Here is a 26133-nt window from a genome sequence, read left to right on the forward strand (position 1 = left end):
AGATAATTGATAGTTACGGTCATTTCTATAGACATTATTCTTCGCTGCGAACACCCTCATCCCAGCTGGTTTCGGTTGCTAAAATAACAGAAAATGAACAGGATAGTACATTTTTTTGAATTTCGTTAATTTTGTGAGCGCCTCGCATGCGGTTAAAATTTTGGCAATATACAGAGATCTCGGTAGTGGTGGGGTGTCCGAGTGTAGAAGCTAAAGAATGAGAGTCATTATCAACAGAAGTGTTTACCAGAGCAGAGCAGGTCGCGTCATTTCCTACATCTCTAGGTTGAACAAAATTATCACCAGCAACGGTCCTCTGATGAGTGAGTCAATTGCGTTGAAGATACGAGTGCCTAGATGAGCACGCAATGCATTGTGAAGTAGGAAGGTGTGCAGGATCGCTAATCATCTGGGGTTGAGAAAGTGAAAACTCGTCGTTCGCCGGGTATGGGTTAAGAGTTTCGCCTCTTTGAAATTGAATCGTAGGAATGCAGTTAGATTGAGGTCTGGAGAATCGGTCTTTCGCTGCTGCAAGAAGCACTCTGTCAGGTGGTAACAGTTGATTTGCATGGAAACGATTAGAGTTGGTGTGTTGTTGATTATTGTAGGAGTTGGTGACGTTATTCTGTTGCCTGTTGGCCATGTTATAGTTGGGGCCATTGTTATTATTCCAAAAACTGTTGTTCCTGCTCTGACAGGAAATCTATCAGATTTTGAATTCTGATAGACAACCTGCAGAGTTCGATCAGTAAGATATTTTTTTAAAATTTTGATTAGGAAAATTTGAAAAATAAAAGTTTGAAATTTCGCAATCAAACCTTTCTGCCAAACACTATCGAATGCTTTTTCTATGTCTAAAAGAGCAGCTCCAGTGGAATAACCTTCAGATTTGTTAGCTCGTATCATATTAGTAACTCTGAGCAATTGATGAGTAGTGAAATGCCCATGACGAAAACTGTTCATCTGCAAAAATTGAATTTTCGTTGATGTGTGACATCATTCTGTTAAGAATAAGTCTAAAATCTTTATATTGCGCTTTGATACGATCTAGCTTGGAATATTGCGCTTCAGTGTGGAGTCCCTACTATCTGAACGGAGTAAGCAGAATCGAGTCAGTACAACGAAGGTTCATTCGCTTTGTTCTTTGACTACCGTGAACTGATCCCTTTCAACTACCAAGCTACGAACAGCGTTGCAGGCTTATCGATATAGACACCCTGGAAATTCGTCGGGATGTGATTAGAGCTATATTCATCTCGGACGCCTGTTTCTTCACGTGCAAAGTAGGCGAACAAACTACAGTACCTTCGGCGCGATAACCGGTCTACAGCGCCTTTTTAACCATTACGCATCATGTTTCGACTTTAACGCCAGCCGCGAGATACTGAAGAATCGATTCTTTATATTAGCACGTAGCACATAGATTAAAAAAATCAGTTGGACCACAAGGTATGTTGATGTACTTTTTACAAATAAACGAATAAACACAAAATTAAATTATTTATTATCATTCAAGTGTAGAAGAGAACGTGAAGACGATTGTAGCTGATTCGTAGATTAAAATTCGCGGTTAAAATTCTCGATATGTACAAGGTGTACGAAGCATTAGCGTTTTACTTTATTATATACTCGTTTTAATAGATCCACTTTCACATTGTTACACTATAACCACAATTCACACATTATTAGTATGTCCTTTTGAGATAGCTGCAAACACAAATAACTGAATTTCCCGTATGTTTAAATTCATCTTTTCCTCAAATCATATGAAATAAATCTAGTTTTAAAATGTGATGTTTCTATGTTCTATTCGTTACGATCTGTTTTTTCTTATAAGATTACTAACGAACTTTAAACTATAAGCTTTAATAACGCAACCCATCATATCAAATGTTCTTTTGAATAAAATTCACACATGTGAAAATAATAGCGCAACGGGTGGAGCGGACTCTCGTCCTGCAACTGGTCCAGGGACGCCAACCGAGGAAAATGCTGGACAAATTGGACAAGGTAAACACAGTAAGAGATCTTTCATATACTACGTAACGCGCTCAGGGGAGGGAAAGCGACGCGTTATACTGCGCCGGGCGCCTGCGAGGTATTGAAAATAGCCGAATTCCGCCTTACGTAATATATAAATGTTCTTTAAGATTCTTTTAAACAGTGGCAGCTAACATCCTAATGTTTTATTAATATTTATTGTAGTCACTTATAAAGTCACAGCAGGAGCCAAATCGATCGGATCTTTTCTGTACTCTTCATTCAACAAAGCTGGTGATAAAATTAAACACTTGAAGGATAACGTAAGATAAGATTCAAAAGCACAAAAATTAAATAATACCGAAGCTGTTTTTATTTACATAGACTATTTTGGGCGAGTTCAATAAAGAACAAGAAGCGTTCATAAAGAACCAGCAGGGTGCTGGAGAGCCTGGTGCATGTCCTTGGACGGGTCATGCAAATGAAACCAAGATCAAGGAAGAAATTCTTAGCCTTTCAGCGGTTAGAAATCCAATTTCTTCATAATTTCTAGTTTTATTCTTCCCTTTTCTTTGTTAGGATCGCCGAAATTTCGTTCGTGCACCACCAGCTGGAGTTGAGTTCGAATTTGATTATGATCGTTTATACCCAGTCGCTCTTGCCATTATGAATGAAGACAAGGAACTAGAAAAGATGCGGTTTGAGTTGGTACCCAAAATGTATGTAATCAACAACAAATTATTGAAATTGGAGAAAAAACAATACGAATCCCATTTCAATGTTCCTTTTTGTTCCGCAGTATTACAGAGGAAAATTTCTGGCGCAACTATTTCTACCGTGTTTCACTGATATGTCAAGCAGGAGATTTAGGCACGCTAGGCGATAAAAATGAATTTGTCAGGCGAGGTGCCAGCGAAGATACAGAGGGTAATGTTTAATTGGTTTACATACTTAATGTTTTTATTGTTGCTCTCTTTTCAAACGTAAAAACTTGCCTTACATTGTCTCGTGCTGCTGATAGAGTTCAAAATCTTCTTTATTATGTTGTTTCACGCCTTTTTTTTAATTTTATAATTTTTGTTTCGTCAATGTAAGAATCAACAAAAAGTCAAAATCGGTCTTCAACGCTCGCGATTGCTGACAACAACGACAAGAAATCAGCGTTGGTGATTACCGGAACAGAGTTTGTTTCCGATTCATTCAAAACTACGAAAGCTGATCTTGAAGAAGTGCAAGAAATCATCAAAAAACTTGGCATCGATACTCTCGCTAGGCAAGCGAACGAAAGCATCAGTGATTGCAGAATTGAAAAAGGTGGTGAGTCAACCGATGACTTCCTGTTATCTGGCACAAACGGTTTGGAAACAACGATGATATCGATCGATTGACTTGTTGATGATTCTTCTGACTGTGATCTTATCGAATGTTGATTAAACCACATTGTCTTGAAACATCGCTAGTATGATTCACGAACCTCGGATTTGAATAATTGTATGAATATGATATTTCTTTGGTGAAACTCTGTCTTTCGATAAGAGCTTCTTTTGGATAAAAACTAAGTTGTCTTTTAAAGTATTGAAGTTCTCAGCAATATTTTCAAGTAAAAAACATTGAGTTTGATTATACTTGTTAGGTTATTCAAGAAATTGAAGGATAACTGATTTGTGCCTTAAGTTTAGAATTTTCATGATCATATACTGAACAAAATATGTGAGACTGAGAGCAGTATATTGTCATATTTAAATATTTTCGAATTCCGTTATTGGGGGATATTTACAAAATATTTTTCTCAAAGTTTTTCCGTTACTAAAATTCTTTAATTCATGCTCGACCAATGGGAGAGAGTTGAATTTTTTTACCCCTTAAATGCTCGATGAGGTACCCGGGTACCCACAAACTGTAGTTCTTGTAACTTTAACAATTTTCATCCGATTTCGATACTTTAAGCACCAAAAGATTCAGGAACTTCTCTTCTCTGAAATAAGAATCAGCGCTACTTCGAAAAAAAATGTCTCATTGCCGGAAATCCGGTTATTTGGAGATATGGTCTGAAATTGAGGAATTTCATTGATATTTGAACAAAGTCTTACAACTATTGGTCAAAGTTTATAAAATTATTTCCGTTGGTCATATTAATGGTTTTGGGTGTTATAGTGATATGCCCTTAATATGGTCCTTCCGGAGCAGATTCTTCCGCTTCTAGTGACTATAGTAACAATTAAATAATACAACGTCACATACCATCAAATATGGGTATTTTTAGAACCGGGATTATATCTAGAGAACGTAAAACGACCTCCTACGCCATTTTGAATTCTAAAAAGGCAAACTCTAGTATCTGAAAAAGAACCAAAATTGACCTAATATTATCGAATATGGAGATTTCCGGAATCTGGATGATGCCTAGACGCCATTTTGAAATTTAAGATGGTGACTTCCGGTTTCCGGAGAATAGCTAAAATTGTAATTTCTGACTTGGGTCGATGTCCGGAGACCAGCGAATGACCACAGAGGCCATTTTTAATTTCAAAATGTGACTTCCGGTTTCTAGAACAGAACCAAAATTGGCCGAATATTATCGAATATGGGTACTACCGGAACCGGGATGCTGCACAGAGACCGAAAATTAGAAATGGTGATTGCCGGTTTTTGGAAAATAGCCAAAATTGAAGAAATACCACCTTATATACTTTCGGAATCGAAATGATGTCTAGAGACCTGAAAATAATCCTAGCGGCCAGTTTCTGGAAAAGATTAAAAATAGCCGAACACCACCCGAGATGGGTATTTCCGAAATCGGGATGCTACCCAGAGACCTCAAAACGAAACCAGACGAACCAGAAGTCACCACCTTGAATTTCAAAATGGCGAGATAAATTGATTTCCGGTGTCTAGGAATTTTATAGTTTATTACATTGGTTGACAAAAGTGAAAAAAGTTTACCTACAGCCCAAACAAGTTGCATTAAAAAGATTATAGTTTTTTAACCATTCCTCTGCAATTTGGTGCGCTTAGTAAATGCAAAAGTGCGTCTAAGACCACAGAGTAATTGCTCGCCGGGTTCGTCGCCGTAAGCAAAGCAACGTAGACTTTCGAAGCTCTAGGGTAAACCCTTACTAGTGTTATCCTCAAAGAAAGTAAAATAATTCTTAACTTACATACGAATGTAGTGCTAACATTAAATCGCATTTTCTCGTTCTCCATTAGTTTCATATGAGGCTATGCTTTTGTACATTCATAGAGCAGCTTGAATATTTACGTTGTTAGGAAAAACTCAAGGAATTTGATATGGCATTTTTGAATGTACAACTTTCAAGAACAAATCAGAAAAAAAATCAATACAACACTCACTCCCCGTTCCCTTCGTTTTTAGTTTTCAAGTTCAACAGTGAATCATACTAAGCGGTAATAAAAAGCCTAAGTTTGATTTTCATTCACTTTGTTTGGAATTTTAGTCCATGCATTTCTTTAAATCATTGAGTTGAAAATTTAGTTCACTAATCACATTGCACTGTATTTTCAAATAAAATATTTCACAACTCCATTGACATGTAATAAATAAATTGTTATCAGCATGGCTACTATCTAGCACATAGGTTTCAAAATGTATTAGCTGCAGCAAAAAAAATGATGTGCTAATTCTATCAATAGGGTTGCCAGATTTACTTACTGTGGCTATATAGTAACTACCCGCCTAGTGTAAAAAAATTAAGGTTATGGAAATTCAGTAAGCACCTTGCCTTTAGGCTGTTTGATTCGACTGATCATTTATTCATTTTAGGATCGAAATAAGATTTCAGCGTGAGCGTCATTGTTATAATAAAAGCATCTGTTGCAAAGTAATACCCACAAAGTGTATGTATTCTAATACTTTTTAAGGCTAATGCTGAAGTTATATTTCTGTGTAGCTTTCATTCATTTCGTGGACTGGGATTTCAAACTGGTTAATCTGGCAACTCTATTTTTGTGCATTTGTTAAATAATATTCATTATATTCAGTGCGATTTGCTTTTTGAATTTTGCTTTTCATGCTTTGATAATGTTATAAATTGTGTTAAAAACTCCTGTAGTATGGTCTCCATCGTGGATATTTTTCACTTACAAATGTATTCATTTTGTACAGTCTATAGTATTAAAAAAAAAAATTAATAATACTAACATAATATTTTTTACTTCTTTTGCTTCTTACCAACGATTTGCGCTCAAACAGCCTAAAGTTGTAGTTATAATATTAACGGTTTACTATAAATCATTATGTCCGTATCATCAAATGATAATGTTATCAACAAGCTGACTAGGCAGTATTGACGAACAGCAGTAAACAGTTCCAACAAAATTACGATAGTTCCGTAACAGAATCCCATCTTAGCATTATTAATAATGTTTCGTTTTTCAATACCTAACTGCATAAGATGCAAGAACGGTTCAATTATTGTACCAGTATCTCCGTTCGTTTTAAAACACGGTATAATGAACCGCAAAATTGCCTCGGTGTATTATTTGTTTTGCTTTAATTCCACGATTAGAAACATACTATTGAGTGCAGAATCAACCGACTTAATTGTTTTTAAAAAATGCTGTAATATCAATAGTTGGTAATATGTAATTGCGGTAGACTAACAATATACTCATGATCAAACCCAGGATTGTTTAACGAGTGCGTCGTCTTAAGCTAAAAACCAACTTTACTCAATAAGTGTATTTTTCAGTCTTGATGTAATTTTCCTCGTAACTTTGAACCTAACTGCAAAAAATTCTCAAAGTACACCCACGAAAGTCTAGCAAATCAGTTGGGTGATCATTTCATTTTTTCAAATTGTAGCTGTTGCACAACCAAATAACCTACAACTAAATAGCAAATGAAGCTCTTTAATTTTAAATCAAAACCCACCGAGAAGAAAATTCCAAGAAAAAATTGATGCTCTCACTTCCAAATACAAAAATTTCGTGTATTTTCTACCATATGCCAATTGCCAATATATTTATTACCAGACTTTAAGTTGTCTTATTTTAAACAAACTGGCTTGTTTCTTCAATACGAACAGAAGATGCTATCTTGAGATGCTACGTGCTACTCATGAGATCACATATAAAGCTGTAAAAACGAAATATTCCGCGTTAAAATTTACGAAAGATTATCACAAAATAGCAGTATTCATATATAATAGCAAAATGAACAAGAGGGAATGAAATTAAAGATTTTTTCAATGTTGTGCATTCCGTTAAATCTATACATCTTTGACAACAAAATAGTATATACAAATATAAAAAAAACATTTAACAAACAAAACTAACTAATTATTCAAGGAGGTAGAATGTTACAAATAAAAAAGGAAGTATAAAAATATATAAATTTACTTATTTAAAAGAGAGTATTTAATTCGTTGCAACTCCATTCAAAGATGAGACAAAGCAACCGTAATGTAAGGGAAATGACAATACCAAATAACACCGTTGAAAATCTAAAGAAATCAAAAAAATACTAATCGTTTGAAGAGATGATGCTAGGCTGAATGGACATAGATTACCTATAAAAGAAAGCGCAATGCCTGGCGGAGCTGTAGAGTAGTCGGAAAGATGGATGATCTGTATCTTAAATTTTCATGTTAACCATGGTTTGAATTGTTTTCCCTTTTATATCTGTTAAATTTGTATAGCAGGATATCTCACGATCAATCTCTAGCTAAACTTTTCTCGAGTATTCCAAAATTTTAACAAACTTGCTTTTTATGGTTATCAATCCAAACAATCGGTTTTATTCACATAATGTAATGCAATAATCTGTATAGACAAATAAATTTTAAGGCAATTAAAATAAACTGTGATTTATTAAAATTGAAAACCACAATGAAGAGAGAGTATGATATCAACGGATAAGTTTGGTGGTGATAGTTTAACTTATTTTAACTGAGCGGTAACATAACCAATCAAGGGATATTAATGTTTAAACAAAACAAATATACACTCACCAAATGTAAATATATTCACTACGGCCTGAGTCACGGCAATTGTAAGCATTAATATATAGACCGTAAACCGAGAAACACTGTATAATTTTTTGATTAGGTTTTTATCGTACGGTACAAAATTCTGTCAATTGTTTCGCTTTTCGCAATTTTTTAATTCCCCAAAATGATACAATATCGCGTTACCACTTGTAAAAAAACTTTTTGCGTGTTTATTTGAATGTGCCCGAATCCTCATTCCGTTGTTGATGTTCATTTTTGTTGATTGCGTGGATTATGGGTAGATTGAATAGTACAATGGTAGCTGACAAAAACTATGATTGCATACCGCATAATAGTGCTTTATAGCCACAGTAAGAAAAAAACCTAACCAATAAAAATAGAATTCACTTTAATCTTAAATACTTCAAGGCAACTACTCAATCGATTTCTGTTGTTTTCCACAAACATTGTGTGATGAATTGTTTTTTGTTTAATTATTAACTTCTTATATTTTATCAATATTCAAAACTAACTGTTTATCCGATACAAATACATGAACGAAATTGAATTTCTCAAACACTGGTGGACTGCTTCATGTGTAGTAGAAGATCAGTGGGAGAAGGACCTGGAAGCGGAACTACAGGATTACGAAGTAGTGAATGATGGCACCGACCGTACCAATTGGGAAAAGGATGTCGACGAGCTGTTAGATGACGAAACCGATTTAAAATAAAACGAATGTTTCAATCAGTTGCTTTGTAACGTGATGAAGTGTGCTGTAAATAAATAAAATAGTGATTGGAATTAGATTAAAACGAATTAATTGAGCCTGTTGAATTTTTTAGTGTAATGAAAATTTGACTTAGGATCTCTATGCATTAATCAAACTTCGTTTTTTTGCTGTTTAAGTTTCATAGGCAAACTTTTCAAAGTAATTTTCCATTATTCGTTTTATTGAATGCTTGGTGAATACATCATCTTACAAAGTAATTGAAATGGGGGTCAAACGAGAAAGAAGCCGCTCGGCATGATAAAAATAGTATCAATGTGCATTGATGCGCAAAACAAATTGGAGTTTACTACCCACATTAAAAAAGAAATCATATACGATAATAATTCTGTTCCCGTCATTTTGTGATGTATAACGATGTTATATGAATCATAAAAATAGCCTACTTCAGCACTCGCAGTCAAACGATAAATAGATTGCCATTCCTCTCAAGTAACTCAAGCAAATACTGCTTGTATACCAAATAAAATTACCGATCGAATCCCTAGGTAAGAAATTGGTCATGAAATACTTAGAACCAATGAAATTGAAGAAAATGACACTAAATTTTATTAAGCTAAAATTATCAACGTACTTGAGCATGGAATATCTACAAAGAATCCTAACAAATCCTTAATGTGCGTTTAAATGTACTGGTCAAGAATGTTGTATGAATTGCTATAAGAAAATACCATGCTAATTTTTCGTGCATTAGACTATCTTGTTCGTTTAAGGCAGTTACTATTATTTGCTCAACGCCAATAAATTGAGTACGTCGGCAGGATAATGATATTGAACCAAATGTTTGTTTCCTCAGTTAACCGGTAATGTTATATAAGTTGTGTTCTTTGTTTCATACAATCTTTGGATGACATTAGTCACTATAATTCTAGATTGCTTTTTATTATGGAATTAACGTGACATGAGAATTTTCCAGTGCATCTATTTAGTTTCGACAGATGGAAATTTTAAAGATTTTTTTCGGATTGCTCATATCTGCTTCATCCAAAGCAAACAAAAACAAATATCAACTATAAAAAATATAACATCGCACACATAAAATAGAAAAAAATCTTCGTGACAAACAACAGTTAGCTTAGGAGCTTTTCCATGTTACATAATTCTGTTTACAGTAATGATAAAAATACGCTGCATGAAATTGGCTTAAAATACATTATACCATTTGGAAAGAGCAAAGCTAACAAATGTAACCACTTAATCAGATTGGCTAATGTGCCATTTCGGATGACAGGCAAATATGAAGGAAGTGTTAACCTTAACTAAGCAAAGGAAGTATTGTAGAGATTGAAATTTTAGTTTTCTACTAGGCCCTTAATATTTTTCTTACTTTAACATCTAATTACAGAACAAACCAATATTTTTTTTTTCTGCGTTTCCTTCGAAACTGACAGTAATTTTTTAATATGTTTCAAATGAAATATATACATATTACGATATACTACCGAATATTGAGCATTGTTATGTGTAAGGAACGCAGTAATAATAGAAATAAATAAAACCAGAGGGGTAATGTGACACATGTTATTTATGCTAGTTAAAACATTCCGATTCCCAAGTAGAAATGTCCGTTACTAACAATATTTTTTTATATATAGTTCGCACTAATTGAGCATCGCATACAAATTACGTTACGCATGGCTTGTGTATGCGTTACTTATTGTTATATATGGGTAGGTAGTGGGGGTAGAGTGTACTTGGAACTTACGGAGCTGTTCGAAACTAATGAACAAAATTAAAGAAAAAAAAAAAGAAATTATAATTTATTGTTTGTCAAGTAAATTAATGCACCCGTTACTTTGAAAAAAAAAAATAACTGGAAAAATGCTTGAAATGAACTTAAATGTGGGGACAGTTTGTTTATTGTTGCGTAATTTTAGGAGAGGGGGTCTTACTAAACGTTATTTATTAATACATAGAAGGAGCTGGAGTCTAAAATCTAGATTTTTTGCGTTACGTAATTTGCGTACGAGGCCTAACCCATAGTTGCAAAGGGGAATCATCCATTGCATTGCCTAATATCGAACACGACGAGTTAATTCGTTAGTTACTTGAATTCACGCAGTCAGTTTGGATGCAGGTGTTAACAAATTGAATCGCAACAGATCGCTTTTTTTTCGGAATCCAAAAATCCAGGGATATCCTTGTCTGCTCTTCAAAGGTACATTATCTTTGAGATGTAAATCTACACCGACTTTGAATGACACACAATCTCATTTGATTGATTTTTTTACAAACGGTTGAGCACCAGGCACTAGAGGTGGCAAGCCCTTCGCGAACTGATATAACCCCCCCCTTCTTTCCCATGTTACGTAAGTTATGATGATCCCTAGCTCGATTTGAATTTCATAGTTTTCAGCAATTGATAATTTTTCTCCATGAGAAAACAGTATTCCAGGCGGAAATATACGCGATATTAGAGTGCGCGAACACGTGTCTGAAAATAAATTACCGACACGGAAATATTTGCAGGCAGCACTTAAAGCCCTGAATTCTTCGTTTGCCACTCTAAACTAGTGTGGGAATGTATCCTAACGTTCCGATAGTTGGATAAGAAAAGCCAGGTAAACTTTTACTGGGTTCCTGGTCACAGTGGAATCGAAGGATATTAGAAGGCCAGATAAGAATCCTCAACTAACTTTGTTGGCCCAGAACCTTTCTGTGGAGTCCCCGAGCGCTCTGAAAGCTGAACTCGGTGAATGGGAGAAAGCGACCATTAAAACAAACTGGGATGTCATAAGCGGACTACGACAATCGAAATGCCGAATCCAGAATACGTCTCCACAAAGCTCGGTCTTGGGCTGCTACTCTCCAGTCTCCCCTTACACCCGCTGCTCTGGCATCCTCGTCGACAGCACACAGCCAGCGCGTGCGCGGTCTGCCTCGAAGTCGTCGGCCTCTATCCGGTTCTCTGCTAAGTATTATCTTTGCCAGCTGCTCACCCGCCATCCGTGCTACATGGCCAACCCACTGTAACCTGCCGTGTTTCATCAGCTTAACAATATCAGCGTGTTTGTATACTTCGTACAGCTCGTGATTCATGCGCCTGCGCCACACCCCATTCTCTAGTTTGCCTTCGAGTATTGATCGCAGGATTCTACGCTCGAAGACCCCAAGCGCTCGTCGATCGGCCTCCTTCCACGTCCACGATTCATGTCCGTAGAGCGCCACCGGGTGGATCAGAGTCCTATAGAGCGCAAATTTCGTACGGATCTGTAGGCTACGGGACCTAAGCTGGCTACGCAATCCGTAATAAGCCCTATTCGCCGCCGCAATCCGCCTCTTCACCTCGCGGCTCACCTAGTTGTCACATGTCACGAGAGTACCAAGATAAACAAATTCGTCGATCACTTCGAAAGTATCCCCATCCATCTTCACCGCAGCACCAACACCCGTAGAACTACCTCTCTGTCAGCATCCATGTACTTCGTTTTGGCAGTGTTAATGGTGAGTCCAATTCTCACAGCTCCCCTTTTGAGAGCCGTAAAGGCATCCACAACTGCTCTACGGTTAACACCAATTATATCAATATCGTCCGCAAAGCCCAGAAGCATGTGAGACTTAGTGATGATGGTGTCGCTCCTCTGCACACCTGCCCTTCGTATTGCTATTTCCAAAGCTATGTTGAACAGCAAGTTCAAGAGCCCGTCACCTTGCTTCAGACCATCCAACGTCACAAACGCGTCCGAAAATTCGCCCGCTGTCCTGACGCATGATGTGAAACCGTCAAGCGTCGCACGTAACAGTTTAATTAGTTTTGTTGGGAAACCATGTTCTAGCATTATTCGCCAAAGCTCGTTGCGTTTCGCTGTGTCGTCGCCGTCTTGAAGTCCATGAACAGATGATGCGTCTGCAAGCTGTGTTCTCGAAATTTGTCGAGAACCTGTCTCAAGGTGAACATCTGGTCCGTTTTAGATCGCCCCACTCGAAAAACCGTTGGTATTCTCCAACAAAGGCTCCCTGCAACGGCCTCAGTCGCTGGAACAGGATACGGGAGAGAATTTTGTAAGCGGAATTGAGGAGGGTTATGCCTCTATAATTACTACAGTCGAGCCTATGTCCCTTCTTGTAGATAGGGCATATGAGTCCTTCCAACCAGTCCGTAGGTAGTTGTTCCTCAGACCATACCCTTAGGATAATCTGGTGAATTGCACTACACAGCCGCTCGCTCCCAACTTTGAAAATTTCGTCCGGTAAGCCGTCCTTCCCAGCGGCTTTGTGTGCCTTTAGCTCTTTGCAAGCATTCTTCACCTCGTCCAATGTTGGTGGGTCCACAGCTTGTCCGTCCTCCCCAATTTCTATCCTGTTCCCTTCGACGACTCTCCTACCTTCCTCACCGTTCAACACCACTTCAAAATGTTGCTTCCAACGCCTGGCCACCTGCGATTTATCGGTAATCAGGTTCCCCTCCCTATCATTGCATATGGCAGGTACTGGCACAGTCCGGTTCCTGATTCCGTTGATCGTTCTATAGAAGCTCCTCGTGTCGTGCCTGGTGAAGCAATTCTCCGCCTCCGCGAGGACGCGATCGTAGCGCTCACGTTTCTTACGGCGATGAAGCCTCTTTTCGGCAGCTCTTGCCTCCCGGTATTTCTCCCGCATCTGACGCGTTACACGATTAGCTGCTACTAACGTGTTGGCGTAGGCTCGATTCTTCTCCTTCGTCAGCTCTAGGCACTCATCAATGAACCACCCACTACGCGTGGTTCCCGTTGTCATGCCTATCACTTCTCGCGTTGGAGCATACCACAATAGATCAAATAATGGTCGCAGTTGTTCAGTCTCCTACAAGAAAAATAAAAAAAACAAATGTCCTCAGCTCCGGTGTTTGCCGGAGTTTGAGGTACCGGGGGCCGAAAATATTACACTGACACTGGCTCTGGTGTTTCAAGTTTCGCCCCTCGTGCCTTCTGTCTAACACCAACGCTGAGTGCTGGTTGCACGTCGTGTCGTGTTAAGGCTCAAACATAATGGATACGTCTGCGTTGCGTTGAAGTTAATTTGACAGGAAATGTATGGGCTAACTGTCAAATTGCCGCAAACGCAGCCGCAACGTATTCATTGTGTTTGAGGCTTTATGCAAAAACCGCACCCGGGCAGCACAGTTCAGTGTTTTCACCATGGCTGCACTGTAAATAAAAATCACGTCGAATTAAAGTGAATTGCTGTTGAATTCGCACTACTTGCCTAACATTTCAGAGTTGAATGCAAATCTTTTGAAATATATTAATGCAAAGAACGATGAAATCAACAGCAAACCACTTTATTTTCTGTTGTTATGTTCATCTTTGTTGATATGGTTATGTTTGAGAAACGGAATGTCGGTCAGTTGGATAATTATATAAATTCACAATAAGTTCAAGAGACTTCTTTTTATTTTGGATTTTTCATTTTTATTTTATTTTAGATTTTTTATTTAATAACAAGATGATCCTAAAGATTATCTCTGTCACTGTATCGATGCAATCGATTTTAGGATCTGTAGAAGAGTCGTTTTATTGTTATTTCAATTTAAAAGTTTCAATAAAACTTACGCTTAAATAAATTTTTGATCTTGCGCCGTTCGCCATTGTCACTATTTTTGTTCCGCTTTATGGTTTTGACGTTTGTCATTTGGAGTTGCAGCTGTAATTCAAATTGGTTTAAACAGTGGTGAAAATACAAGAGATATTCATTATAATACGATGGTGATTTCCATTAACCAGTTTTCAAGCCAAGATCATTTCATTGGAAAGTTGTCATCTTCGAGAAATCAACACTAAATCACTTCAACTTGCTGTGTGATGTGACGAACTGGGTCAAGTGCAAAAACACTTGAAGTAATCGTGACATTTTTTATAGTGTGGATTTGAATCCTGCTTACGTTTTTCATCGTTTGCATTCCTTTGTAAATCAGACTCTGCGAGGAATACAAATAATGCTTCAAGTATTAGATTGTAATATATGTGCAGCGTTGTTCTATTTATTGTGTTTGAATTAGTTTAATTACAAATTTACAATAAATAACGTTTCATGCTTAGTAACAAACTGGGAAAACCCCAATTGGCCCATCGCGGCACTTGTTGGGCTAATAATTCTGCCTCAGTCGGTAACGCATACTACAGGATGTTTTCCAATGCTGTTTGGAACTTTCGTTGTTGATTTTTAGTCTTGTTGTACAAATCTTGTGTAGCTAACTTCTAAAATGGTTGAAGCTACAATGATATTATATTCCTTTGTGTACCAATCTTGTCAAGCTTATATGCAGCGGTGCTCAACCTGAATATTTATGTCTCATAAATCCATGGTTGAACCACGTGGCCGACTATGAATTTTCAAAGGCACAGCACGGGTTTCTCGCTCATTTCGTAAAGCGACGACACATCGCCTTGCGCGTCGCAATCCGAACCGAAAGAGCAACCTGCAAATTATATGTGACGTGTCTAGTCTCGTCACATGTACATGGAAATTCTATGAGAGAGAGAGAGAGAAAGAGCAGTCACTAATACAGTCGTCGTTCAATAACTGCAACATGTTAACATTGCAGTTATCGAATGCCGTTCGATAACTGCAACACTTGACACATGCCAAAATTTAAAGGGGGTCCGTCACTACCGTTTTTGTTTTCAATAATGTCTATATGTATTTTTTTAATGGAATAGTTGCAAAAAATAGCAGAAAACTAAAATAGGCAAGCTTTTCGATCAATCAATTTGATATTCATATTTCCGCATCATAATGTATTGCTACTTTTCATAACCAATATGTAGGCGAAGACAAAGTTCATCACTACAATAGACCATTTTACGAGACGTTTCTGAACTCAATTCATGAATGAAATTTTGACAGAAAGCTCGGAACCGCTGACACAACGCAAGTAAAAGCAACATCAATGTCAGCAGGATCCGTGATACCTGTCAGTTCGTAAAATGGTCTATTTAACGCTAGATCACAAAATATTGTTTGTGATCTACTATACACTGCCTCGCTGAGTAGTGAAAGCTAGCCAAACAATGCACAAGGGATATTTTTTTCTCATAATAATCCCCCCGTGAAATCTGTCACTTCAATGTCAAATATGACTTTGACATCAGATTTGACGGATTGCGGTCCGATAACTGCAAAGTTGTTGCAGTTATCGGTCTTGCAGTTAAAAAGTGTTGCAGTTAAAAGTCTTGCAGTTATCGAACGGCGACTGTACAATGATTGTACAAGACTTGAACTTTTGCGTGTAGCGGTGGAGAGGACGCATTTTACACTCAAAATTTTATCACACTCATACCATTCACACCTGCTCGTAATAAGAGTTCTTTCGGTCTCTCTTGTCCTCATACAAGCCAAAAACCGGTTAGGTTGAAAACCGAATATCTTGAAATTTATTCACTTATGTTCGAGCGTCTTGATAGAAAAATTTTCACTACACTTTTCACTTTTTATTCACTTTCACTATTTAATTCTATCACTTTTCACTTGTAAATACGTATTTCGGCACTGACATAGTGCCTTCGTGCGAATAAACAAGAAAAGGTTAGTTTATGATATTTTTCTTCATTGAGATTTCGTAGACTTTCTCACGGCTTTTATACATGCAATATCAACATGATCTGTACTGCTCATTTTTTAGTATAGCTAGCAGAGTCTAATGCTTGTTTATGTGAAATTGTGGAAATTATTATACAAATTATTTATAACAGATATGACACTTGATTGCCTCAGAAAATTGATTCAATAAATTGAGTTCATTAAACTATACACATGCAAGGACACAAGGCACAAGTGAAAATGATGTTTCGAATACATTTCCTGCAGCTTTTTTGTCCCACCCTAATAAATATATTATTTTATTTTTTAGTGTCCTAGAACATAGATTTTCAACATATTGTTTTAAATAGTTACTACTGAAAAAAACAATTTTCACCAAAAAAAATATTTTCGTAAACTACAACTACAGATAGACGCCTGGTGATTTTATCGCTACAATACATTTTTTTCGCTGGTGTACGAGGCTGGCGGTACTGGTAGCGCTATCTGGTTACGGATTGCTACTACAGTCAAACCTCCATGAGTCGATATTTTCCTATACTCGATGATATTTTCAGTCCCTTCGATTTTCCATACAAACTCAATCCCAGTAGTCGATATTTCTATTACTTTTTTTCATAGGGGGGAGATTCAGGGGGGATCTATCTGTCAAAAATCGTGTAACCAACATATTCGGCAACATGGTGTTTGTTTTGGTTTTTGTTCCTTTTGGTCATGAAATTGATCGATGTGAAATATTATAGAATTGGAATGTTTTTCATCGAAACTCGAGAAACTGCGGAAAACTTTCATGAATGTTGTTTAGCTATTCACATTTTCCCCCATTATTGTTCATAGTTACAAACATCATGGACCAACAAACGTCATGGACCAACAAACGTCATGGACCAGAGTTGATCTGCGATAACACACACATATATGAAATTTGACAGCAGTGAATCCCATCTGGGGAGATTGTAATGGTTTATTTATGTACTAAAATATCTATTCAGAATTAGTATTGTGTGTTCTGCCACAAATGGCGACATTTCAACACTATTATATATATTTGTACGCTTTTTAGTATTATTGAATGTTATTAGCTTTCGCAGTTAAGATAATGTAATTGTCTGACTATAAAGTGAGCTAATCGTTGCAATTGAGGATTGCAACGATTTTTGTCGGAATTTGTTGATAATTTGGCTTGACATATTTTCTAATGTTTCTACATTAGTGAGCATATGTAGCTCGTTCGTGCTAAACCAGGGAGGACGTTCAAAATCATTTTCAAAAGTTTATTCTGAATCCTTTGAAGTGTCTTCTTCCTGGTTGCACAACAACTTGTCCAGATGGGAACTGCATATAACATTGCTAGTCTAAATATTTGTTTGTAAATTAACAGTTTATTCTTGAGACAAAGTCTAGAATTCCTGTTGATAAGAGGATATAAACATTTGATATACTTATTGCACTTTGACTGGATATTTTCAATGTGCTCCTTGAAAGTAAGATTCTTATCATAAATTTGCCCTAAGTATTTAACTTGATCAGACCAATTTAAGACCACACCGTTCATCTTAATAACGTGGTTATGGGTGGGTTTGAGAAATGAAACTCTTGGCTTATGAGGAAAAATAATTAACTGTGTTTTTGAAGCATTAGGGGAAATCTTCCATTTTTGTAAGTATGGAGAAAATATATCTAAACTTTTTTGAAGCCGACTGCATATAACACGAAGGCTTTTTCCTTTTGCGGAAATGCTTGTATCGTCACAAAACAGAGATTTCTCACAACCTGGTGGTAAATCAGGAAGATCAGAAGTAAAAATGTTATATAAGATTGGGCCCAAGATACTCCCCTGAGGCACACCAGCTCTAACAGGCAATCTATTAGATTTACCATTTAGATAGTTAACCTGGAGAGTGCGGTCAGTTAAATAACTTTGTATCATTTTTGTGAGGTAAAGCGGAAAACTGAAATTTGACATTTTAGCTATTAAACCGTTATGCCAAACACTGTCGAATGCCTTTTCTATATCTAGAACAGCCTTCAGATTTATTAGTTCGAATCATATTTGTTACTCTAAGTAACTGATGAGTAGTGGAATGCCCATGGCGAAAACCAAACTGCTCATTTGCAAAAATTGAGTTCTCATTAATATGTGTTATCATTCTATTAAGAATTATTCTTTCAAAAAGTTTGCTAATAGAGGAAAGTAAACTAATTGGTCGATAACTTGATGCCTCAGCTGGATTCTTTTCAGGTTTTAAAATTGGAGTGACTTTGGCATTTTTCCATTTCGTATGAAAATGTGCTAGTGCAAAGCATCTGTTAAAAATTTTTACCAAGAAATTTAAAGAGTTTTCGGGAAGTCTTTTGATGAGGACATAGAAAATCCCATCATCTCCTGGTGCTTTCATGTTTTTGAATTTTTTGAGAATGGTTCGCACCTCATTCAAGTTTGTCTCCAAAACCTCTTCGGAAAGAAATTCTTGGGTGGTGATCTGAACATACTTTTGGTTTACTTCATTTTCAATAGGACTTACTACGTTCAAATTGCAGTTATGAACACTCTCAAACTGCTGAGCAAGTTTTTAAATTTTTGTTCATTCGTTAGAAAAATGCAATCACCATCTTTAAGGACTGGAATGGGCTTCGAGGGTTTCTTAAGAACCTTCTTTGTAATTCTTGAAAAATAATTTTCAAAGCAGGATCACGAGATCTTTGGTATTGACGTCTCCGTATGTTCTTCAAACGTATAAGAAGTTGAAGTTCACTGTCAATAATTGGTGCATTAAATTTCACTCTTGCCTTAGGAACTGATAAATTCCGGGCATTGAGTATTAAGCTGCTAAAATTTTCTAATGCTCTGTCAATGTCAGCACTATTTTGTAAAATAATATCATCATTCAAATTTTCCTCGATCGTAGAACGATATCTATCCCAATTAGTCTTGTGATAATTTAACACAGATCTAGTGGGATTTAAAATAGTTTCATGGGAAATAGAAAATGTTATGGGAAGATGATCAGAATCAAAGTCAGCATGAGTTAATAAATCACTGCATGAATGGCTTTGATTTGTTAGTACCAAATCAATTGTAGATGGATTCCTAATAGAAGACAAACATGTAGGACCATTTGGAAATCAAACTGAATAAAATCCAGCCGAGCAATCATTAAACAATATTTTTCCATTGGAATTGCTTTGAGCATTATTCCAAGATCGATGTTTCGCATTAAAATCACCGATGATTAAAAACTTAGGTTTATTTCTTGTGAGTTTTTGCAAATCTCCCTTGAAATAATTTTTTCGCTAACCAGTGCATTGAAAAGGCAAATACACTGCGGCTATAAATGAAATGCCAATACTTGTTTTAATTTCGATTCCCAAACTCTCGATAACTTTGGTTTCAAGATGGGGTAAACCACGATGTTTTATTCGACGGTGGATAACTATTGCAACTCCACCACCGGCAACATCAATTCTATCAAACCTATGAACTATAAAATTTGGGTTCTTTTCTAGTTTAATATTTGGCTTTAAAAGCGTTTCAGTCACAACTGCAATATGCACATCGTGGACTGTTAAAAAATTCATCCTCTTTCGCTTTTAAAGAGCGAGCATCCAATTTAGAAAATTTACAGCATTATTTGAAATCATTGCTGAATTTCAACTTCATAACAATATTAGTTGTAAATTTTATACCTTCTTGAACAGCCTCGTACATCGAGTTACAGTTCAACAAAACGGACATTAGCTGCAGCATGGATTGTTGTAGGTATTCAATCTTTTCGGGAGTTGGATTACCTAAATCAATACTGGCTGACTTTTCAGCACCAAACACGAATGGTTTGTTACTGTTTGAATTTGAAATATTACCTGAAAGGACACTGGCATATGAACAGCCTGGTGTTGCCTGAACAGGATTATTTTTCTGAAATTTGTTATCTGAATTTAAATTATTACCTACAGACACACCTGCTTATGAAAGTGCTGGTGATGCCTGAACAGTACTGAAAGTCTTCTGATTACCCACATTGACAACAGGTTGTTTAGAATTCCTACGTTGTCTAGAAGCAATAATTTTTGACCTTACAGGACAATTAAAGAAATTAGATTTGTGATTTCCCCCACAATTTACACATTTGAAACTATTAGTGATCTCTTTCACGGGGCAGATATCTTTCGTGTGACTAGTGTCACCACAAATCATACATTTTGCAGCCATATGGCAGTTTCGAGTTCCATGACCATAGGCTTGACAATTCCGACATTGCGTAAGATTATGGATTCCTCCATGTCTCTTGAAATTTTCCCACTTTATTCGCACGTTGAATAAAACACGTGCTTTTTCTAAACATTTTAAATTATGTACTTTGGTACGATCAAAATGTACTAAGTAATTTTCCTGGTGTATTCCAGTTTGAAAAATTTTGGCATTTGCCTTTCGTTTCATCAAAATTACTTGGTTGGGGGCAAAACCAAGTGATTCTGACAAACAATCTTTGATTTCATCAATACTTTGATCATTTGAGAGACCTTTCAACACAGCCTTAAACGGTCTCTCGTTTTTGGCATCAAAAGAGTAAAATTTATACATTTTTTCAGTCAAATACTGTAAAAGATGTTTATGGCCATCAAAAGATTCGGCCAAAATACGAATTTCGCCTTGGCGACCAATTTGAAAATTAACTTTCACATTCGATAGAAATGATGAAAGTTCTGATCGAAATGCTTTAAAGTTTGCTACAAATACCACAATAGGTGGAATTTTAACCTTCTTCATAACGGCTTTATGCTCAGTATGAGAAGTTTGGAATTCTAGATCCCCAACAAAAGAAAGAATATCATACCTTTTAGTCGAAATTTCAGTGTCACTTGGAGGAGATGCCTCACGTTTCCTTGATGCCGCATCAAAGCGAGCTTTTTTGTTTTCCTTGATGCCGCATCAAAGCGAGCTTTTTTGTTTTTTCCATAACTGGACAACTTCACAACACTTTCACTTCACTATAGAATTTAGGTAGAAATATCTCAAACCAAATTAATTCACTAAACACTCGTTAACTTTAAAAACAAATTTATTACTTTGCCTTTCAACAGGTAGTCTTTTAAAAAGATTGCCTGTTGAAAGCGAAAAAAAAAATTTTAATATCTCTCGGTAGTCTAAGACTTAGCCTCGAGCTGTTGGTAAAATGCGACCGTACTGTAGGACAGTTCAAGTCGATCTGGATATTTCTATTACTCGATGCCTCCTTCACTCGATGGTCCCGCATGGTAACTTTGCTAGTTGTTTGGTTTCTATGAGCCGATGTTGTTTTCCAATTCCAAGTTCTTCTGACGTGAAAGAGTAAATGACATCACAATTCGCGCTGAGGATGAAGAAAACTAAGAAATGAAGGAATAATGTGCTGACTGTTGTCCAAATATGATAGGCTAGACCGGATTTTTATTGAATTTTGTTAGCGAAACTAGACGAAACAACAAACTCTAGAGCAATAATACCGGAAGCTTGACAGTTAGCAAAACATCTTGCTTCTTAGTGTCTAGCTGAATTTTTGATCCAGATAAAAAATCATTTAAAAGCAGAGGCGAACCAGCTGATAGCCTCTCAAATAAAGACATATCATTAGATGCTCACAACTCATTTTACAAATCTGCAAATTTTGACACACGATATCAAGAGATGCTAGATTTATAGTGTAAAAACCAACGGACATATAAAAATGCTCTCATTTTCTATAATTATTTTTAACTCTTGCTATCAAAGGAAAAGTTACTTTTACAGGGTGAATTTTTTCTCCAGAACTGCAGTTCAACTATCTATAACATTGCCGAATACAGTATTTCAATAAAACATATTATTATTTAATACATTATATTTGACATATTATTGCCATTTTTGAATTATTTTCCTAGAATTGTGATTTTAAATGATCAACCAATATCATAAAATAAAACCTTTATCAATATCAAACAAATTGGCAGCTATATCGGAAACAATCGGTCCGGATCGATTCGCGAAGCAACATGAATTGACTCTAGACACCAGTTGCTAATAAAATTGATTAATATCTTGAGTTTACAATAACAAAAAATAGTGTACACTACTCCATGCAATCTATTGTATGAATAATTGACGTCTTTAAAAATTTATTCTATGAGTCGATATTTCCTTGAGTCGATGGTCCCTTCGATATCGACTCCTGGAGGTTTCACTGTACAAAAAACTTTACACAAGTTTGGAACTCAGCTTGGACGTCTGTCTGCGCTACAACTTAGAATGCTGTGAAAATTTCATCAAATTCGATGCAATATTTTTAAAGCTATGTCTATTTAAAAACAATTTTGACCTAAATTTCAAATGACAATAACAACTTGAAAACTTACACAAATTCAATAAAAATTGAAAAATCAACTTCCCGAGCGAAACTCTTGAAGTTTTTAATACTTATTTAAAAAAATTAGACATCGCGATTTTTAGTGATCCGTTTCACGAATTATGACCCTATACGTTCGTCGTTAAGTGTAGAAAAGGTAGCAAGGTGTAGAAAAGGAGAATATAACCCTGACTGGGTAGCAGCAGAGGTGTGGTTTCGTGAGAGATAAACTGTGGCGGAAGGGACTACTTCATCTGTGGTTGAATCGAGTTTAAGTAGGAGAGTATACACTCTCAGTTACTTTTTTTTTGACAAAAAGAAAATCACAATCATCAGCCAAATGAATTCGAATAGAGTGGGTGTATTTGGTGCATATTGTCCAAATAACTTCATATGCCGAATTGTGCACACTGAGAATCACGAGTTGTAGTGCACACTCGCAACAAAAAACATATCGTAAGAAGGAAGCTGAAGAGAGTGTACAAACACCGATACTTATTTTTCTCCTTGACAAGTAGGTTTAATAATTTTCCTACAATTACATTAACTTAACTGCGAAAGCTAATAACATTCAATAATATAAAAAAGCGTACAAATACATACATATATATATATATATATATATATATATATATATATATATATATATATATATATATATATATATATATATATATATATATATATATATATATATATATATATATATATATATATATATATATATATATATATATATATATATATATATATATATATATAATAGTGTTGAAATGTCACCATTTGTGGCAGAACACACAATACTAATTCTGAATAGATATTTGTACATAAATAAATCATTACAAACATTCCCCCCCCCCTCTATTAAAAAAAAAAAAAAAACGATACTTATTTACTCGCTTACTGACGAGGATGACAACGCGTCTTAGACTTAGAGTGATTTTTTCCCATCGCTGGCCAAAATTGATCAGGTAACTCGCTGCTTACCTCGTCTTTTGTAATAGGCCCCATAGTATCCCGAATAAACGATTATAACAAACGGGTAACACAAATATATCTGAACTTGATAGAAATAACAAACCCTGTAATATTCTTGATAAATAGTACAATGAATGATAAAAAGTACAGAATTATATCAAATTATGTTATTATACACTTGAATGTTCAAAAGTGTGTTTTTATAAAGCATATTTATAACAAAATTTGTTATTCAATTGAAAAAATATTGTACATTCTAACTAAATCTGATCTTTTTCTGCCAAAAACCTTACAAAACTAGCTGTAATTTGTTATAATCAGTAAGTAATTTTAATAGGAATTTTGATATTTTAACTATTAATGAGACCAAGTTTAGAACACAAGTTGATACAAAAGGTTCGTAAAAAAATATCAAGATTTGTTATAATCCTGATATTTTCGACTGATCGGGATACGCTATCGTTTTACTCGTGAGAAATGTCAAACCTATGGACCTATTTACGTACAAATGTGTTAGTGCCACGCGTTGAGAGAAAACATAAACCAATCGTTGTTTTGTTTGCAATGCTATGTTTTGAATAGCTGGACAAATATTCAGTTGAACACTTAATGCAGATTCGCGTCAAAAAGTCATTTAAGATAGCACGTGATTTTTTTTGTAGAAGAACTTTTCGTTATTTTAACTATCGGTTTCGAGTGGAAAGATACTTGTTGATCAGATTAGCTTGTCTGAATAATAATATACTGTGAAATTGTGAAAAAAGCTGGTGCGGTCGTGTAAAGTGAGAGGACGCTGGGATCAATCTTGTGGCCTTCAGGTAGTGGACGCCATTTTTGTATTGAAGGAAAAGAAAAGCGAGTAAAATGAGAAGAAAAGATGAATGGGGATGATGATCCCCCGGAGGGCAATGAACAAGTAGACAGTGGCCAAGGAACAACAAATGCATTCACCTTTGGAGCTGTGGCTCCGGAAGCAACAACTCTAGGAACAATAAAAAAAGAATATATAACATGAAAAAAGTGAGAGAACTAAACGAGCTGAAATAGGGGACATAAGTGATATACAGAAGTCAGTGAGTACAATTTATAAGGGTAGCAGTAATACGTACATACGCCGAAGTTTTGATGGACAAATGAAGTTGAAGAAGCGTGGAAAAAGAAATGTGAAGCCATAAAAAGTTTAACAAGCAGTCATCGATGAAAAACCTTTTAAAGTATAAAAGAAAAGCTGCAAAGTTTGAGTGGCCGAAGAGAAATGAACAAAAGAAAAATTTGAAGAATTTACAGAACAAATCACTCTTTTCTTATCCTTAAAAAAAGCTCTGGCCAAAAGAAGAATAATTCTCTAGGAGAGAATAGAATATCATATGAAAATCTAAAAATACTGGAACCAGCAGTTGTCAACAACGTTGTTAGAGATTTGAATCATATGTGGCGAACAACCTACCTACCAACAGAGCTCAAAACCATCAAAGTCGTAGCAATCCCCAAACCTGGGAAGGATCAAAATACCGTACAGGGAAAACGTCCTCTTAAGTGCCTACTCTAACAAAAATACTGAACTCAGCGATACTTGAAGATTTGCAGCAATATCTGGAAAAACATTAAATCGTTACGGATAAGTCGTTCGGATTTCGCAGAGGGTTTTCTACAACGACGTGCCTTTCGTGTATCATCAATGAAATCAAAAGTGCCAAAAGGAACATACTACGGGTGGCGACTATTTTCATGGACCTGTCAAATACATTCAACACAGTGAAACTGGATACCCTGGAAGAAATAATGTGTCGAAAAGAGCTTGGTGCACAAAAATATCTAGGGTAACGCTAGACAGAACGCTAGGATTCGTCAAACACACTAGAAAAATTACGGGAAAGATAAATGATCGGCACAACATGTTGAAGGTTATTAGTGGCACCAAAAATGGGGTGAATCCGGAGACTTATAGATGTATACCAGGCTCTTATCCGAAGTGTCATAAAAATACGATTGTACTGTCACTAATAATGCCTGCAAAACGAACAAAAAGAGACTGGTGGTATCAAATAACCAGTGTCTTAAGAAGATAACCGGATGTATCAAATCTACACCGCTGAATACGTTAGTTGTATTAGCCAGACAAGAACCACTTGAAACACGCCAGGAGTATTTGACAGTAAAGTTTATTATGAAATGTTTTGCCAACAACAACCTGATAGCGAACCAGCTGAAGCAAATAAACCACGAGACTGATGAGAAGCTGTCATATATGGAAAAAAATTATCTGAAGCACAAGGAAATAATTGAAAAGGTAATGACAAATGTAAGTGGAAGACAAATTCAGGTTGAAGTGCAATCTACCATGGATGGATAGATACAGCCAAAGGAAATTGTAATCCTCTACAACTTAGGCAACTCGCTATTCAGGCTATCAACGGAAAATGGGGAAACAGGCCGAAAATGTACACCGGTAACACTCACGGAACTTTGTTAAATTTTTTAAAATAAAATAAAAAAATAAAACAACAATATTTCAATTTTTTAACGTATCCGTAAGCTTTTATGCTTCTGAGATAGAGGG

The 26133-nt window shown here is 36.0% G+C and overlaps 1 protein-coding gene across 11 annotated transcripts in view; it reads left to right on the forward strand.

Annotated features, from left to right (window-relative positions):
• Positions 1-10233, forward strand: part of LOC129732288 (synapse-associated protein of 47 kDa) — a 63237-nt gene extending 53004 nt beyond the window's left edge. For 9 of the 11 annotated variants that reach the window (XM_055693035.1, XM_055693033.1, XM_055693032.1 and 6 more), the window contains 7 exons: positions 1931-2010; positions 2206-2303; positions 2365-2502; positions 2560-2699; positions 2780-2907; positions 3076-3297; positions 8534-10233. In XM_055693035.1, the coding sequence (XP_055549010.1) occupies positions 1931-2010; positions 2206-2303; positions 2365-2502; positions 2560-2699; positions 2780-2907; positions 3076-3297; positions 8534-8661 (934 nt within the window). In that variant the 3' untranslated portion in view covers positions 8662-10233. The remainder of the gene's footprint in view (positions 1-1930; positions 2011-2205; positions 2304-2364; positions 2503-2559; positions 2700-2779; positions 2908-3075; positions 3298-8533) is intronic. The other 2 variants (XM_055693037.1, XM_055693041.1) reach the window with 2 other exon arrangements.
• The last annotated feature ends 15900 nt before the right edge of the window (positions 10234-26133 follow it).

Source organism: Wyeomyia smithii, chromosome 3, assembly GCF_029784165.1.
Source record: "Wyeomyia smithii strain HCP4-BCI-WySm-NY-G18 chromosome 3, ASM2978416v1, whole genome shotgun sequence".
NCBI lineage: Eukaryota > Metazoa > Arthropoda > Insecta > Diptera > Culicidae > Wyeomyia > Wyeomyia smithii.